This window comes from Aythya ferina (assembly GCF_964211825.1).
Source record: "Aythya ferina genome assembly, chromosome: 1".
Classification (NCBI taxonomy): domain Eukaryota; kingdom Metazoa; phylum Chordata; class Aves; order Anseriformes; family Anatidae; genus Aythya; species Aythya ferina.
This window is the reverse complement of record NC_140296.1, coordinates 62,015,996-62,035,456: the sequence shown is the minus strand read 5'-3', so window position 1 is coordinate 62,035,456 and position 19,461 is coordinate 62,015,996. Positions and strand designations below refer to the sequence as shown.

At 37.4% G+C, this 19,461-nt stretch overlaps 1 protein-coding gene across 1 annotated transcript in view; it reads right to left on the bottom strand.

Annotated features, from left to right (window-relative positions):
- Positions 1-4,651: 4,651 nt before the first annotated feature.
- The window catches only part of COL4A1 (collagen type IV alpha 1 chain), a 127,984-nt gene continuing 113,174 nt past the window's right edge, over positions 4,652-19,461 (bottom strand). The window contains exons 45-52 of the mRNA XM_084515177.1: positions 18,884-18,955; positions 18,387-18,515; positions 16,872-16,970; positions 15,170-15,382; positions 13,709-13,886; positions 10,775-10,889; positions 9,613-9,785; positions 4,652-7,742 (exon numbers count right to left, since the gene is read on the bottom strand). Of these exons, the coding sequence (XP_084371303.1) occupies positions 7,661-7,742; positions 9,613-9,785; positions 10,775-10,889; positions 13,709-13,886; positions 15,170-15,382; positions 16,872-16,970; positions 18,387-18,515; positions 18,884-18,955 (1,061 nt within the window). The 3' untranslated portion in view covers positions 4,652-7,660. The remainder of the gene's footprint in view (positions 7,743-9,612; positions 9,786-10,774; positions 10,890-13,708; positions 13,887-15,169; positions 15,383-16,871; positions 16,971-18,386; positions 18,516-18,883; positions 18,956-19,461) is intronic.

Sequence of the window (19,461 nt, the reverse complement as noted above, 5' to 3'; positions counted from 1 at the left end):
GGTTGTATAAAGTAAGTATAAAGTAAGGTTGTATAAGTAAAGTCTAACATATACAATGGAACATGCAAAAAAAATTTTTTTTTCCATTTTTGGTCACTATCCAGTAGTGCCAGACAGTTTGGGGCAGAGCATGATCCTGGCCCAGAATTTAAAAGACTGACCTTTTCTCTTACTTACTGCATGTTACTTTTTTTTTTTTTCTTCTTCTTGCTTGTAAAATGGGAGCACTGGTATTTATTTGCTATTCTAAACAATGAATCAAAACTCTTGTATATCAGTTTATTCTAAGTAATTGTTGAAGATGGTTATTTCTAAACTCCTATGGGTTTATTTTAGAACTGTGTACGTAAACAAACCACTTATCTGTGTTTGTGGCTCTTCATATGTCAGTATCCAGTACAGTTTCTTATAGGAAATAGAAAATGAAATTGGTTGTCACAAGTCTATGCAACCGTATAAAATTAGATTCACTCCATAAACACGACGGGAATGTCCTTTACGGAACCCTACTGTCCCCCGGAAGAGTTGGCTGCATGCAAAAGGAGGTAGATGATCTTACATGTGCCTTCTCTTAGCACTTGCTGCCACATGATGAGTTAATATTTGATTAGGCAGTACTGTATCTATGACACCTGTTCACCAGGGAGACTAGGCCAACAACTGATGTAATCTGCCTTATTATACACTTAATGATAGAGGAGAAGTGCTGCTTTTTCAGCTTCCCACGTCTGCTTTTCATTTCCTCTCCTACACATTCCTAAGGGGTCATGTTCTGTGCCTTGCAAAAGCAAACAAACAACTACAAAATCTCTCTCCCTCGCTCTGTAATCCCCTGTAATTTGCCTGGAAGAAAAGAACTTAAAGAAATTCCACTCTACTGTGTGTTTCTGAAAAGAAATCTACTTGCTAGTAGTTATTATTTTACATGTGTTGGCTAGATTGATTACAATAGATCAGGGCAAAAAAATATGTGTTGGTACTAAAGCTACTTAGAAGAGCTCAGATTTTTCATATCAGTGAATCAAGCACTTGGCCACAGCATCCAGATCCTCTTCACAAATGCAGTTTTCAGATTCTCGGGCTCTGACTAATAGGACCTACTCCAGTTTTTTTAGGCCACTTTTCTGAAAAGGAGAGTGGCTGTAACTGGAATCCTGCAGATGCTTTGAAGCACCTCATCTGAGCAGAATCTCAATTATTCTCTCTGCAGTTACTCAGATCTGTGACCCTAGGGTCATGGTGTCTTCCTGTAGGAAATGCAGTGCTTCTGGTTTGCACCACCAGCAATCACAGTAACTCTTGGAATCAGCATACGATTTTTATTTCAAATGTATAAGCTTGTGGTTACAGAGAGACTACTCAGCCAATTTGATTCCTGTATTTATTTTTTTTTTCAATTTGAGCTTCATAAGTTCTGTATCTGTCCTGTTAAGAAATCCCCATTTTTAGCTCATAACTGTAGGCAATATCTGAAATGCTATAATCGCCTTTCTTATTCTGTTGTTATAATGTGAATATATCCGCTAGAGAATTTTCTCAAATTTTTGTTTCGGGTTTCCTTCCCTCCCATTTGAGAGAGTTCACCACCTTTCCCTGGAGTGAGATTTGTCTTTGAAGAGAGGAAGAGGGCTGCAGTTTCTTTTTAATGGAATGCCAGCACTTTTTTTTTTTTTTTTTCTATGTGTTTTGTATTAGCAAAGGCAGGGCTGAGAATAAGATAGGGAGTATCTTTCACTGCCTTGGGCTAACTCCTTTTCTTGGTTCAGGGACAATGCTAAAAAGCCTGGATGGTATTACAAACAGCTTTTGATCAGAGACAATTGATAGTTCCCAATTGCTGATCAAAGGTGGCCAAAAAATCTGTGAAAAAGCTGTAGCATCTCTGGCAAAGAGAGGAACCAGTGCTATCATCCTTACATGTCTCTGTTGGGCTATCAAGTGCCAGCAATCACTTCTGTCAGGTATGTACATTCTTACCTGCCAGTGTCCTTGGTCCCAAAGTTGTGCAGATGCTGCTGCGGCACATTTTCCATGCTATGGTAATAGGAGGTAAATCTCCATGTAAATATAAAACAATACTTAGACTTGCCTGGGAATCAGCGCCTGAGCATTGTGTATAGTTGGGAATTTCCCAGAAACATTTTTAAAAGTGGTACACAAAAAATTCTTGACATATGATTGCGTTTCAAGTTTCTGTGATTTGGTTGCCACTTTGATCACATCTCACAGACAGGTTCAGTTCCAAAATTAGGCTGGAAGAAAATGTTGCTATAATTATTTACAGGAAATAGGAAGAGGGAAGCACCTTCCAGTGCCAGCCACAATGCCCACAAGGATAACAAAAGCTTTGGCAAAAGATAGCACTGGGCATGTGCTAGCACTCTCCATTTTGAACCTCTTCCAGGAACCAGTGGTGAGAAATAACCACGTTGGTGAAAGCCCAAGAGGTATATTCTAGAGCAAGAATACAGTGAATTATACCAGTATGAAAGCTGTGCTCTAAGAATAATAAAAAGGTTTGATCAACGCTCTTTAAACTATTTTACAAGGGCTTTCTCCCCTGCCCAGGCCCTTTTACATGCTTATTTACTACAGCGTAAATCATACTTCATGGAGCTGAGATGACAAATGAAGCCTGCCACAATTCTGCATGAAATGTAACATTTTCTTAGGCGAGACAGAAGTTGACAGAGCATCAAATGATCATGTTCCATCTATAACTTTCACTCTGTCAAGTCTTCTGTCCTCTGCATGCCAATTATAATAAATATAGCTGATGGCGTATAGCCAGAAGAAAATGAAGGCAGCTTTCTAATGTATGTACAACTAAGGTATTCAGGCATTTGTAAATCTTTTGATTGTTTACCTAAAAGCAATGTTCTGTTCTCTTTGGGTTCAAGACAATAAGAAATTGGAAAGGATTAAATATTTAGAAATCAACATATAAGTAAGAATATTCAATTCAGACATATCCCCTTTATGGTGGGATCTGAAGACAAAAGGTGGTGTCAGTAAGCCTGGGTGAAGCATCTTTACCACACAAAAACAATTTTTTTTGTTTGTTTGCTTGTTTCCAGGAAATTATTTTTGAGGTCTTTCTGACTGTTAGCACATCTTTCACAAAGAGTATGTGCTTCTTGCTCAGCTGTTAGCAATAAAAATGGTTGCATATTATTTTTGATTTATAATCAGACTGTGCATATCTCACCAATATTACACATTTACAAGTAATATTGAGTTCATTTTAAATAAACGATAGCATAACTAGTGGGTGGATGGAACAATTTCCTCTTCTGCACACTCTTACCTCAGCCTGAAAACAGAGAGGCTGAATGCTTCCATTTGGTCACTGAATACCTTTTCTTAATAATGATTAATTATATCCCAGTCCATCACTAGTCTCAGCATTAGCCCAAGCCTGAGGTATGCATTTAAGCATCCATGCTGGTCTCGTTTTCTCACTGTGTTATCTAATTCAGGATGTGAAGTTCATAGGAAAGATTATTTCTGTATGAATAGGTAGAAATACAGCGAGTAACACATCGCTGCTGCTATGTAAACACCAAAGACAGAGGTAACTCCACTGCTGCATCAAGAAAAATGACACTAAATTCCACCTGAATGCCCAAACGCAGATATTATCTGATGATCATCATTATTAGAGATACCAACATATCAAATTGTCAGGGGTCTTTCTTTGTGCCAGGTGCCATATTTTCTGCTTACTGTGTTTAGTGGGTCTTCTGGGACCCGAGTGCCGGGCCTTGTGTTTTACAGATGCTTGATGTTTTGTCTTGTGTAAATAGTGTAGATTACTCCAGATTAGTAAAACATGAAAGGCAGAAAAGGAACTCTCAGAAAGTCACACAGGTTTATGATTTCAGATGTAAAAAGATATGGCTTCAATACAATCTTGTTTCAGGGATCATAACAAGGGAATACTGCTCTCAGGAGACCTGAAGAAGACAGGAAAAAGAGAAAGAGAAAGAGAAAGAGAAAGAGAAAGAGAAAGAGAAAGAGAAAGAGAAAGAGAAAGAGAAAGAGAAAGAGAAAGAGAAAGAGAAAGAGAAAGAGAAAGAGAAAGAGAAAGAGAAAGAGAAAGAGAAAGAGAAAGAGAAAAAAGGAAAAGGAAAAAATGAAAAAGGAAAAGGAAAAGGAAAATAGAAAAAGAAAAAGAAAAAGAAAAAGAAAAAGAAAAAGAAAAAGAAAAAGAAAAAGAAAAAGAAAAAGAAAAAGAAAAAGAAAAAGAAAAAGAAAAAGAGGAAAACGTGTTTTATCAAGCAAGTTACCACTATGAAAGAAAAAGATAGATAATTATGAACTGAATGTGCATCTGCCAGAAAAGATACACAGGCTAAGAGATAATCAAATATATATTTTGAAACAAATTATTTCATTTTACTCTATTTTTATTTTGCCTGGTTTTAGAATCTGCCTTTTTTATTTATTTATTTATTTTTTACTGAACACTGCTTTACCTATATTTGAAAAAGAAAATTGCTGGTGCATAGAACATGTAGGAATAAAGACAGAGACTCAGGAAAGCAGAGAACTGCCACCCTGCTTTACATTTTGGTGAACTGGAGAACACATTATTTGTTGAAGTTGTTAGTACCACTCTTAGCATAAAGAGAGCAAGGGCACCACCTGCTGTTTTAGAAATGTATTTATTTGGGTCATTAAAGTTACTTTTCAAGTACTGCATTCAAAAACAGTCAGGCCTACTAAACAAGCTGTACTTCTTTAAGAAAGCTTTTTCCTGAAATTTAAGATTATGCAAGACAATTTTAACAAATTATGTGTTTGCAGTTACCTGTTCACACAATGAACTGTACTGTAGCAACAAAGCTGGCCAAGAATGACTGAATATGGGATACTTACAGACTTTTTAAAGTAAGAAAGAATTTCACAATTGTTCTGCAATTGTATGTGGGCTCTTCCTCATGCTGGGCATCAAAATCCAGCATTCACAATATTTTCAGGAGATCTGATTTATATTCAATAACCACTGAAAAGTTTACTCATTGATTTAAGTAGAAACAGCATATCTAGCATTACAGAGGTTGAGGTCATTTTAAGAGCTGGAGGTTATGGAATAAATAATTCCTACTAGGTAAGTATGACATAAAACTATAGTTCAAATGTTTTTTGATTTATTTTTTTTTTCTTTTCCAAAGGACCTTGTTTCCAAAATGCTCCCATTTAAGGAAATACAGGTTAGTACACACCCAGCTGCAATGAGTAGTCCCTTTACCAGCAAAGGCAATTATTTTCTTATGCACAAATTTGATTCCAACATGCATGTAGGACTTGAAAAATCAACCATCTATCAGTTCTGAGGTGATTTGAACCAATCAAATTAAATCCCTAGCTGAGATAACCCCTTGGAGATAAACTGTAAAGTGCAATTAAGATGTCTGACCAGTAGCTTGGATCCTCTAAGATGGAGAAGGCTGAATGTCTGCCTCCTAGACAACAAGAATCACCCTCTGTTTGGAATCACCCTCTATTCTCCTCTTCCTCTGAAAAACATATAGCACTTTGGAAATCCCTGCACCAAGCTGATTGGACAGGAACACATTATTGTACTTCATAGGCTGGTAAAGGACTTTTGTGAGGACTGGTCATTTATAAATGAAAGGATCATCTGTCAGAACTCTTCCATGTGAGAAAGACTCAGAACTGAAGGAAATGGCCAATTTCTGTTCAGGGGTACTCAGTCATTTGGCCAGCCAACGTTCTCAAGGATTTTAAGTGAAAGTGAGATCAGAACAGCAGCAGCAGCAGCCTACCCATGAATTTGGGAAAACAATATGCAACATTAACAAAGTATGTGCTTTTGCCAAGGAAAAAGATATCACGGCCCATTTCCTCTTCAGACAACCTGAGCAAAGATTCACCTTCATTGCTTACAAGCAAAATTATATCAGATATTTTGATTTTCACCCTGTACAATTTAGTTCCATTTTGTCTAGAAAAATTCAAAGGAAGAGTGAAAAAAATCTGTATCTTGACTGCTTCCCATAAGCTAAAATGAAGTTTGAGTATTTCTGTAACACGTTAATATCAAACACATTTCAGTAACAGATGCATAATCCATGCTTTGTCTATCAGTACCAGTTCTTACACAGTAACAATTGAGGTGTCAGTACAGTGTCCTGCTTTCCCCTTTTGAAGATGCTTTGTACATCTGCAAGATGTGCAAAACAAAAATAATCTGTGATTGCATTAAGCTTGTGCATTTATTGGTGGCTTATTCAAAATTAATTCATTGCTGTAAATGAATGCTAATAACAAATTAGTAAAAACTTTTTTCTTTTCTTCTGCTTTTTTGTTTTTTACACAAATAGTTTTATTACAAACTTGAACTCTTAAGATATAATACACATTTAAGAAATTACACAAAGGCCTTGACATTTGCAAAAATCTTTTGGTATTTTCATGGTTATAGACTATAAAACACCTTTGGATGCTGATGTGCTCAAACATTGTTATTGCTGCATAGAAATCCTTTAGAAATATTTTTGAGGCTACTTTGAAGATTTTTTTGGCACAATATTAACAAAATTAAGGCCTTATCCTTTTCAATATCAAGTCATTCAGTGTGTGAGTAGTGTTTAAAACCCTGAAAAACATTAAATACAGAATAAAGACTATAAGCTCAAAGCAGGATTTACTATAATAAACACAAATAGCTATTAACCTGGGTTCAGTATCTGCAACTTTGGCATTGAAATGACCTATGTAAAATGAACATTTCACATCATATTTTGGCATTTAACATCTAATTTATGACACTGAAAAGAAGAAAACTTTTGTAAGCTTCTTTTCAAAATGGTAAACTCAAAGCCTAATGGTTGATATCTATATAAATTACTATAATATTTATATATATTTTTTTTCTTGATCATTGCTGGATCATTCTTTATTCCACAGGAAAGTTTGTTCTACTGCATAAAGAAGCTGCATAGTACCAACATAGCAGAAACACTTACTTGCCTATATGTGAACCCAATTTGGCAATCTCTTCCAGATGTAGTCCCATTAAAACCAATAGCACTAAGGACTACAACAGAAGCAAAGGTTTGCAGGATGGCAATCTATGCTTTGAAAAGATGGTTAACCACAGTCTGTAATCCCAAAACTCTTTTTTTTTTTTTTTTTTTTTACATTAGTATTGCTTTGTACAGGAACAATAAGTACATACCCAAGAGTGTGGGATTTTGAGACACCTAAATAATGGTAACAACAAACTTATCTGGGGAAGAAAAATGAGTCTAAATATATAATACAAGAATAAGAAAGGGGAGTCAAACAGTATAAGGCAGAACTGCATACCTCCTAGCACCTTTGCATTTTTCTGGATGAATGCTGACTTTTTATTCTATCAGTGCATTGCATTTATATAAAAAATATATATTTTTTGATCAAAAGTGCCATTTGGCATGTCAACATTTGAAGCTTATCTTTGTTGTCTCTTTTCTTCTTCAGCAAGGACAGGGCCAGTAAAGCAGTGTGTGTTAGTTATGCAAGTTCCTAAAAGGCACTTTACTGTTTTCATATTGGACAACAATGAGGTACATATGATATATGTCTAGGCTTCATTGCTGTTAAACAAATAGCACCATATTGTGTGAAATTAGTTGAAATTCAAAAGTCATTATGTTTTTCTCATACAGACTTGACAACGGCTAACGTTTGAGCGCAGATCCCCTGCTTTCAAAGTTGACGGAGTCGGTTTCCTATTACAAATAAAGAAAAGGGAAGACCCATTAAAAACTGTTAATACAAACAGTCAGTTTTCAGGTTTACAATTTACAAGGCAAACTTTGCATGCCACCAAGTGCCTCTTCAAGCTGTGCTGAATTAAGAAGGTATCCCTAATTTCTTTGATTTCTTTGTTCACTCACAAGCCTAAACCACAAACTATCACAGGATTACCGACAAACATCGTCCACTTTCAGTTAATTTAGAATTCTGTCGCTAGGCTGAAGGTTTTCTTAAGCAGAAGGAACTACCTGCTTAGACAGAAGCTTGAAAACATGCTGAAATTTAGGCATTAAAATAAAGAAAGAAAGAAAGAAAGAAAGAAAGAAAGAAAGAAAGAAAGAAAGAAAGAAAGAAAGAAAGAAAGAAAGAAAGAAAGAAAGAAAGAAAGAAAAGAAAAGTTGGGCAAGGAAATGGGAGACATTTGACTATTTATGAGTTTCTGGTAATCCTTGTGACTGCAGAATAATGAAGACCAAGCAAAGGAAATGGTGTGTGTGAAGTGGTGTGATACAGAAAGACAAAACAAAATCTTTAGTGGTTAACATGTCATAAGGAGTTACTCCTAACAACTGGAAATAAAGCATTTTCAGACAAAAGTGTGCTTCCATTTGACTTTTTTCTTGAGAAAGGATTGTGAGTGTATGGGACACTGAAGAGTACTTGTGGATTACAATAGCAGAACAGTTATCTTAATCTGGGGTTATTTTAGCAATTTGAGATAAAGTTTGTTGCCAGAAAAGGATATGAAGTTGAGACGTCTCTGAATAGAACTCAATGAATACAAACAATTGTAGTGCTGACTCTTCTAAATTTTCCTCTGACCTGCTTTCCTCCTTCCTAGGGAGCTAGTGCTCACTCCAGTGTTGGCACATGGGCTCTTTCAGTAGAAACTTTTCTTGATGATTAGATTATCACAGCCCCAGTGTTTGTCAGTCATGGTGCTCCACTTTTCCACCTACTTATTTGACAACTATTTTATAGACAAACAGTCAAAACTGGCTAATCAGCCTGCTTCGTTTTGGCCGAGACAGGCTGATGAGCATTCACATGTAGAAGACATGGACAGATAAAGGGTATGCAAAATGGCAGCCTGGACTTCTGTGGAAGAAGATGTTTGCCTGTGCTCCAGAGGAGTGCCTACTAATCGGGTAAACTTTGCAGACCTGGGAACTCATCTATACACTAATAGCTAATAAAATTTGGATGGAACAAATGAGACCACATTGAAAAATACAGTTATGTGCAGGAGTCTAGAACGAAGCCTACTAGCACTTAATTCCTGAAATTAGAACCTCAGCAGGACTGAAGAAATACCTAGGGTCTCTGCCTTTGCATTTTATTCAGGCATACTTCTTCCATCATTGTGGAGAGGTAAACAATTTCTCAGCTCGCTTAGTTTCTTCCCTCTCCATGGTCAACATCTGCATTAATTTCCTGTGTTTCTATTACAGGTTAACATTCACTAGGGAGAATGGTATAGTCTGAGTTAATTTCAATCAAAATTTCAGCCTATCCCAGTTACAATTCAACGAATACAATCAAAATAGTGGAAATGCAAACATTTTAGATAATTCTGAAGAGTAAAATGCCAAGTGCAAATGGCAAATTGTAAACACTAATGTCTGTAAATACACTCGTTCACAAATGTGAATACACTCATTCATTCCCCCCCAAAACTACTACCATTTTTCCTTTTTGCTATGAAATCACTAACTGTACATAATAAGCATGCTGAGGTACAGCCAGTACTTCAACCATGTATTACACTCAAACAATACTTCTGTTATTCAATGACGAGGTTTGACTGAGTCTCAAATACTGATAAATCAATCATGAACTTACTTGAACATCTCATTCCTCTCTATAGTGGCAAGCCAGAAGCTGTAAGCATTTGCATAATAATTGCAGGTGCCCCGGCCATGGCATTCAATGAAGGGAGCGCTGCGGAACTCCTCTAGGCAGGAACCAGGAGATGCCAGGGCCTGGCCAGAGCCCTCAGCACCAGCACTGGTGTGCTAGGAAAGTGAAAAAAACATCAGTGAGAAAGGAACTTTTCGTCTCTTCTGCTGCAACATTTATTAACTCTTGCACAAATATTTCTTCACATGCCCTCCTTGTCCTCTGTTGTGTCTGTCTGCTGTTTTGACCTTCTGCTCAGGGAAGAGCAAGAGGGCATAGCTGCAGGGCTCTTGAGGTGGCACCAGCCTGATTAGTTTAATGGCAGCACAACACACCACCAACACCAACCTCAGGGCAGCTCTATGCACAGAAATCTTTCAGGACTGACAGTAAGACCCAAGATATCCATGTAGCAGCCAAAGGGCATGGCCGTCTCTCAGGTCCATACCAGACCAGTATGGTTTATATCTGAATAGTTAAACCTAGTTCCTTCCCCACATCACAGTGACCTCTTTCCCACTGCCAAGTGCTCACACCTCTGGACCCACACTGTCTCAGATCATGCCCACACCACACCTGAGAGAGTGGCTGTTATAGGCTGTGAGCATGACAGCATGCTAACAACTAACCACTATGGAGAGCTATGGACTGGCTTTTCAGACCATTCCCTGGCCCTGTTTGTTTTACTAGTATAGATACATCTGAGGAAACGGCATGAAAGGCAGAAAATACGAATTGAAAACTCAAGGCTTATTTATCAAAAAAATGGGAACAAGTATGGCAGCACAACACTGCTGTACTCAGGAAGCTGATGCAGCATAGGAAGAACGGTAGACAATTATGCTTATTTGCTTCTTTATTCAACACTTGGATCCTTTGTTGGAGCTGCAAACAAGACAGCATGCTGTGTGCATTTCCCGAAAAATTAACAAGAAAATGCTATTGCATTATTCTCATTTAGTAATTAGCCCAAATCCATTTAAAATCAACAGAAAGGGTAGAGGTCTAATGCCTTCCTGAGACCTAAACTGACAGAGTCAGGTATGAACTTTCCCAGAGCAGGAGTGTGCATCAAACACATAGTTTCTCAGCTCAGCGCACTTACCATGACAAAGGAGTAACCAATCCAAAGTGAACTCCAGCCTTCAGGACATGGTGGTATTTGAATTGTTTGACTGTGAACAGCTATTACCATAGCAGGGGCTTCACACACGGCGCATCTAGAAAGACCAAGATGCAAATGAGATACATGCACTCTACTAAGACTGAACTTTTTCTTTTTTTTTTTTTTTTTTCAGAAATTACTTTCATTAAGAAAGTTTGAATCAAAAATGTTGTCACCTTAAAAAGCAAGGCAAAAATCCAAGCATTTCATTCAGAAAAACACCTGTTTCTTTTTTGTTTCTCATTTACTTAGGGACTGCTTAAGAATCGAGTATTACTCATACTGGCCTTCCTAAGAGCTCAGAACAAGAGACTTATCTGAATATTTGAATGCATTTGTCTTTTGCTAGTCCCATTTGTACTGTTTCTTAAAGTGCTCTTAAAGTGCTCAATGTCATGAACATGAGAGGCAAATAGCCTAACATTGCAACGCAGCGGGTATCACTTATAAAGTGGTCTACTGTGATCAGAGACAAATAACAGCAATTCATCATCCTAAACATAGCTCAGAGTGGCTTCCAGAGAGAAAGCCATCTCTATGGAAAATGTCTTACAAAGACAATCGCTGCTAATCTAATGTAACACAGACTCTTCCCTATGCGTTTTCCTTAAAAATGGCTTTTATTTACATTTGTGGTCTTTATGTCCTATAAGAGATTTCTAGCAATGTAACTGAATAACATACCTGAAAGCAACTCTTTGAAAGCTACACTGCAGCAGTTCTTTTGCTTCAGATAAATTTGTCGTGTCTCAGAACTGCTAGGTTACTGAATAATCCAAAGACCACTCATGACTTCACAGGAGAATTATAAGAAATGTGAGTTGGGTTGACAGTTATGATATTGAGGCTGGTAGTAAGGAATTCAATAGATACAATCATTTTTTTCTTGTACAACTCCTGAACTGGCTACTGCAGTAAGCAATGATGAAAATGATGCAAACCAAATACCTGGAAGTACACAGTCTGAATATTATTATCAAAGCTGTGAAAAAAAAAATCATAAATCAAGTGCAAAATGGATTAAGCTGGATTCTGGAAAATGCACAAAAGCAAAGGAATTCAGAATGAAAGCCTTCTATTTCTGACTTGTGAAGACTGCTTTCATACCTACTGCCTTCATCTTTAGTGCAGAAGCAAAACAGTTATTTTAGAAAAACATCAATGAAAGAGTAAGTTAAAGGAATGTAAAAGTTGCCTCTATTCTTGGAGCTCTGCTTTGCTTCAAGAGATTACTGGTATTTCAGTATACATGAAAAGAAGTCTCATGACCCAAGGCAGCAAGTGATACTTCTATGCCTTTTCAACTTTTGGTCAGGGGAAACTGTTAGTTTAAAGATTTCAGCTAGTAATATAAATTAAAAGAATAGTCTTCTCAGATTCCTTGCTGGTTTTAAAAAATGTGTACAGCAATTATGTCACTCTTTGCCATGGCTAAAAGGAGAAAAACTCATATATCTAAATAAGCATAGATAATGTATATATATACAGATATATATACACTCCACACACACCTTTACATATATACATATACATTTTTATGGTATAAAAACTACTCCATATGCATAATAAAGCAAAATACTACTAGGTACCTCATTGAGGAAAATTTTCCAAAGTGATAGTCAAAGGTGCAAAATGTTGGGTGCTTGACCATGGATGTCATAAAAGGAACATGAATTTCTATTGGTTGGTCATTTGAATCTTTCTGAAAGTCAAACCCTTTTCATTCATGTCAAATTAACAACCAAAAATGTAAGACCAACAAAAACTGTAGTCACTCTTGAGAATCTTGGCCTCAATCTGCCCATCTAATTTTCAAGGCATATATGTTTATTTGCCACTAAACCATTATTAGAGTACAGAGTACAACTACAGATACACAATGGATTCTACTATGCAAAATAAATATGAAATATTTTGCAGTACGATACGATGAAGCAGGTTTTTTGAACGTATCAATATGTCAAGACTACAACCTTCAGATGATGTTAACTGTCCTTTCTCTTAGGTGGTATATACCAGCCTGAAGAAGCACTGCCAACACCCTCCATTCCTATCCACTTTATATGGCAGGAAGAGTAACCAAAATTGCTGATACACATTAGAAGCAATGATGGGAATCTTAGTAACACATAGATCTACTGATTATCATCAAAGTTTTTAGCTGGAGCTTCCTTTGTCAGACTCTTAATGACAGTGGTACAGTTTACCACACTTTTGCTCACCCCTCTGCCTTCAGCACTAGGCCTATTATGCCAGGATGTTTTTTTTGCTAGCAACCTTGAGATGGACCAGAATTTTAACATGTTGGATTGATGCACAACACTTACATCCAATATAAGTGCTATAATTTCTGCTAGCTGAGAATCTGGATTTATTGAAAAATAGATTAATGATTTTGCAACTGTTTCCTATAAGGCAGATAGTAGTGACTGTATTCAAGCAGTCTATCCAAAGCAATGCAAGAAGCCTGCCTGGCACTCTACTGTATGATAAATAATGCTACCATTTGCAAATGAAAGGAAACTGAGCCCTGAAAAGCTTCTAGCTATGGATAGTGAAAAAAAGAATTGTTTTGGACAGGAATTGTGAATAAATTCAGAACTTTTTCTCCTTCAATGTATATCACAAAACATAATTTCAAAGTAAATATTTTTGTTTAAATTAGACTCAAAACTGAATACCTCATTTGTTTGGGATTCCTCCAAGATGGATTTATTTTTGATCAAAGTCTAAACTGAATACATGTACTCTGAAGCATTTCACCAAAACAACTCAAACTTTAAATTTAAAGGGAGGAAATAAAAACATATAGAATACAAGTCTTTTGAAAGAAAATATGACTTTCACAGGCTTCCTCATTTTATGATACTGTACCTGCTGATGAATGGCCTGATATTTTCCCCAGTGATAGGAGCCATACTCATTGGCATGGGTTCAGGCGTGGACAACCAGTAGGAATAGTCATTCCTTGATGCAAAGTTACATACATTGTTGATATTGCAGAATAAGAAAGGCATAGTACTAAATTTACGAAGACAGCTTCCTGCCGTGCCTGAAATGTTAAGTCAAAGGTTGCTAGTTAGTCCATTTTCGCTAAAACATTTCCAGTTGCCCAACAAATATTTCAGTAGCAACTCCAAAACATTTTAAAACCACATTTGCTTTGGAGGGCCCAGCTTTCTCAGAGGGAGTGACTTCTCTTAGTTTCAGAGTGAAGGAATAGGGCAAGGGAAGGAATAGCCTAATCTTTCCTGTAGAATCACAGAATAATGTAGATTGGACTAGATCTCTAGAAGTCTCCTGTCCTAACCCCTTGCCAGTTAGATCAGGTTGCTCAGGTCCATAGCCAGAGTTTTGAGTGTCTCCAAATAGAGAGATGCAACGTCCCTGGGCTCCTGCTCCAGTGGTTGAGCACAGCTATGGTGAAAAGTATTTTCTTTATATATATCACTGGAATATCTCATACTTGGGTCTATTGCTTCTTCTAGTATCACTGAGTTCCTCTGAGAAGAGTCTGAGCTCCACCTTTTCTATGCCCCCCTCCATTAGGTAGCTATAGACATCAATAAAAGCTTCTCCTTAAATTTCAGTTACAGCTCAGCAAATTCAGTTCCACCAGACTGTTCATACTCCAGCCCCCACTAACCATCTTAGTAGTCAGCTCTTGTATTCACTCTGGTATATCAGTATCTTCCTTGTTCTGGAAGGCCCAAGTCCTAGGCACAATATATCAGACCTCATCTCACAACTGCCAAATAGAGGGGAAGAATCACTTCCCTTCACTTGCTGGTTGTACTTTGGCCAATAAAGCCTAGCAGTTTTGGCAGCAGGGAGGTGGGTAGTTGTTGCAAGGGCACACTGCTAACTCATATGCAATATGTTGCTCACCAGGACTCCCAGGCCCTTTTGTGTGATGCTGCTTTGTAGCAGTCTCTACTACTGCTACTGGAAATAGCAGTCAGTCCATTGTCTGTTCTGTGGCAGGGAGTTACTTCATCATAGGGATGCTACTTCGCATTTGTCTTTACTAGACTTGAGGTTCTTCTCTCAACCCACCAATTTTCCATGCATCTTATCATCCACTTAGCCACCCATATCTCACTGATTTGTCTATATGCATCCTATGAATGACCATGCCAAAGGCTTTGATAAAACCTTTCTTAAATAAAATGACACCTATCCTCCTATAAACCAACCTATTATTCGTACCAACCCAGAGAGCATAAAGAACCAGCTACCCAAGAATAATTATACAGTTCTGTTCAATACAGTTTTACAAATGAAAGAAACACTTATAATGAGTTTTAATTGAATTCTAATTTGGTCTCTACTTACCCAGATCTTGGCCATGTGCTCTTTCATTGCCTTGTACATAAAGCAAGGAGTAGCCATGATAAATGAGCCTTGTTCCCGAAGGACATAATGGTTCTTCAATGGTTTGACTATGTCTGGTAACAAGGAAGCCATGAGCAACAGATGCTGCACCTGGTGGGCCCATAGCCCCAGGCAAACCTTCAGGACCAGGTGGACCAGGGAATCCTCTGGGCCCTACAATACAGAGAATCTCCTTTTATCTCTACAGACACTGTCTGCTACCAGAGACTCAGGTAGCAGTGATCATTGATTCATTATTTGCATTGTTACTAAAATGCATTAGAGAGCATCTACAGACAAAAATATTTTGAATTCTAACAGGGCTGAAATTATACAGTAAGTAATGGAATCTCATTAATCGGTGTTTCCCAGTTAGTCATTAACATCAGAAAAAAACAAAAACAAAAACAAAACAAAAACTGACCTGTTCACAATATATCACAATTTTTAAAACTTATCTTTTGTGACCGAAGTTGAAACACTCAGATGTCAGTAAATTTGTGGAAGTAACAATATCTGCAGTGATATTGTGACTTTATTACTTATCCTTTGTCTCTCTTTCTCATCATAGAATGTTATGGTTTGGAAGGGACCCTTTAAGATCATCTAGTTCATTCCTCTCTTGCCCTGGTGAAAAGTCTTTCTCTGTCCTTCTTATGAGCCCCCTTTATATATGTATACTTACATATATAAATATAACGTACTATACTATATTACATATGTATAAATAATACAGCCATATAAATTTGGTAATGGAAGTGGAACTTCAGACAAAAGATTGATTCTGTGTGCAGGATAATGTTCTCCCCTTTGCAATGAACACTGTGGGGAATTTACAGCCTTTATATAGAAGGAAACAAAGATATTCCTTTTTTATCAATTGCAGGAAAGGGATAGATCTGCAGACACAGAGAAAGGCTTATATTAATATCACAAGGTCCTCAAGCTTGCCCAGTAGTACCTACAGGTGACCTTGATTTGTAGATTTACCAATGTCTCAAATGCTAATTTCTGTTGTATGATTGAGGGAGAAACATCTACAAAATTGTTCATTACTTATACTTGAAGCAAGCATTACTTCATTACTTCTAATGTAATGCAAACAGCAGACATTTCCTAGGTATCAAAACGCGTTTTATATGAAAGAATATACACAGACAGGTTTCCTTCTCTCTCAGTTATACCTCTCATTTTCAGTCCAGGAAAAGGAAAAGGAAAAGGAAAAGGAAAAGGGAAGGGAAGGGAAGGGAAGGGAAGGGAAGGGAAGGGAAGGGAAGGGAAGGGAAGGGAAGGGAAGGGAAGGGAAGGGAAGGGAAGGGAAGGGAAGGGAAGGGAAGGGAAGGGAAGGGAAGGGAAGGGAAGGGAAGGGAAGGGAAGGGAAGGGAAGGGAAGGGAAGGGAAGGGAAGGGAAGGGAAGGGAAGGGAAGGGAAGGGAAGGGAAGGGAAGGGAAGGGAAGGGAAGGGAAGGGAAGGGAAGGGAAGGAAAGGAAAGGAAAGGAAAGGAAAGGAAAGGAAAGGAAAGGAAAGGAAAGGAAAGGAAAGGAAAGGAAAGGAAAGGAAAGGAAAGGAAAGGAAAGGAAAGGAAAGGAAACCGAGATTACATATTTTCACACCTAATCTATATTATTTTTCTAAGAAGTCTTCAAAAAACTCATGGACTTACCTGGGGGACCATAAGGACCAACTTCTCCTTTTTGCCCAGGTTTGCCATCAAACCCTGGACTACCGGGCGGTCCAGGTACACCTGAAGGTCCTGTTATCCCTGTTTAAAAAAAAAGAAATAGTTATTACTGGATGTTACTCCATGTTAATTCTGACTTTTTGTCTTTTGATACCGTGTACAGTGCTGTCACACCTCAGCACAGACTAAGCTCATTCAGATTCAGAGTGCATACTTCAATATCTAGAGGAAATATGTGGGTTACTGAAGGCAAAATAACTGTAGTAGAGAAGGGCAAAAATAAAATAAGTAGTGTGTGTGTGTTTCTAAAACACTAGCATTTGCCTGGAATATGAAAAGGAAGGACAGCAATCTCTTGCTACTTGTTATATGACTCCTTCAAAAGAAGACCATAAAAAGTAGGGTAACGAACAGCAGGAAAATCAGTATTCTCTTAACTTCTTCTTCCCAAACAGGTTTTCAAACATATATTATGTCTTCCCTTCATCAGTTTCCACATCAGCGGATGCTCTGAGTACTATATAAACTCAGTAACTATGACTTTGCTAAAAATAAGCTGACACGATTGGCACCATACCAACCTTTCTGTGGCAGATGAGTAGCTTTAATTAGTCACAGCTGTCCTCTTAGTGATCACTCAAAAGGCAGTTTTCTGTTATTCTATGGAACTGACTGCTAGAGAACAGCAACAGATCCCATACAAGCAAACCATGCTGTGCTTAATCACTGAGATTATTTCACAGCTATTTCCTAATGGTCTTTGCAGGGTTTTAACTCTACTTTCTAGAACAAACTTACATATTGTATTAATTAGAAATAAAATATTAATTATATTCCACCATAGTTCTCCATCACCTTCTCATAAATATCCAGGAAGAAAGCTGTCCCTTAAAATCTTAATAGCTGAAGAATGCATGTGAGCTCTCACTCTCCATGCCCTGTCATTCTGAAGGACACATACCCTTGTGTCAGCATTTCTTTCACATAAGCTTTTGCTCCATTCCCTTATTCTCCGTGTCAAATTTTTGCAGTTCACCTTTTCTTTTAAATATTGCAATGTTTGGTCTAAGAGAGGAAGTCAAGAACTGCAGAACAAGGTTCCGCAGGGAGCACTTTCCACTCCAAGATCAAGGTGTTTTTCCTTAGGTTTGCTTTCTCTCAGAGATACACAGTAATTAAGTTTGGATTAAACACTAAAGACAGAAGACACTCAACCAAATACATTCTGGGGAATGATGCAGGTCATCCTGCTTACCACTGATCTTAGATACCTATGTGATGAGTACAGAGAGGAAGCTTATAAAAATCACAAGGAAGGCATCTGTTTCTGGTACTCCTTTGGATAAGCTTCAAAGAGAAGTACGCTCTTCCTCCTTGTCCAACATAATTTGAGCGGAGTATACAAAGCTGGGTATCATTATACCAAAAATATTCTAGTGTCTAGCCTGACACTGGCATATTTTTGCATTACTACTGGCAAATTACAAATTTTCTCACCTTGCTGTCCTTTGGGACCTGGAAGTCCTGGGAACCCTTTGAGACCAACTGGTCCTACAGGGCCAGGTAAACCAGGCTCTCCTTTGATAAGCTGAAAAGGACCTGGTGGGCCCGGTGGGCCTTGTAAACCTAGAAAATTAACAAAGCAAAACAAAACATATGTAAAGTGGCATAATTAAAAATAAATAAATAAATAAATAAATAAAACAGGAAAACAACGTTGCCTTCTACTACCATTTAAAGACTCTAATAATAATAATAAAAAAATCCTCAATATTGATTTTCAAGAAAAAAAAAACAATACTCCACCCAAAGCTACCCAATACTAAAACCTAATCTGAATATTTGGATGCTGATACCACGATATCTGTTTTCAGATTCTACCTTTTTGTGCCTAATAAAACCATGGGAGGCGATGTACATTGATTAGTCACAAATAACCATTTTAACAACAACAAAATCTGGAAACAAAAAAAAAGTATGTCTTTGCATTATACCTTTAGATCCAGGAAGACCTTGGTCACCTCGCTCACCCTTAAGGCCTGGGAAGCCTGGAGATCCTTTTGGACCTGAAGTCAAAGGAAATGTTTACATGAGTATTGAATAATTTCTCTACTTGGAAGGACATATTCAGAATTATCATGGGTGAACTCATGATCATATAAGGGCCATGATTTTATTCAAACAAGTACTTTTAAACTGTTTTCAAGAACAAACATAAAAACAAATGCACTAAGTCACCAAAGAACTGGTGACTGAAAACAAATTTTTCTTAATTAATAATCTTTTTAAATTAGATTTTTTTTCTATTAGCAATTGCATTTTTTATACACAGAGTGTTTTCATGTATGTGATGGTGACAATAACAACAATTTAGTCAACAATGGAGATATATTGAACCCATGTTTCCTCAAATAACAAATAACACTTGCCCCTCCCACTCTCAAGAAAATCCTGATGGTTCTTGACTGGTAATGTCCAAAAAATTGATTTTACGCCCATCTTCTAAAGCAAGTATGCACTTAAAATTGCCAAAGCAAGACAACAAGGAAACAGCAAAAAAAAAAAAAAAAAA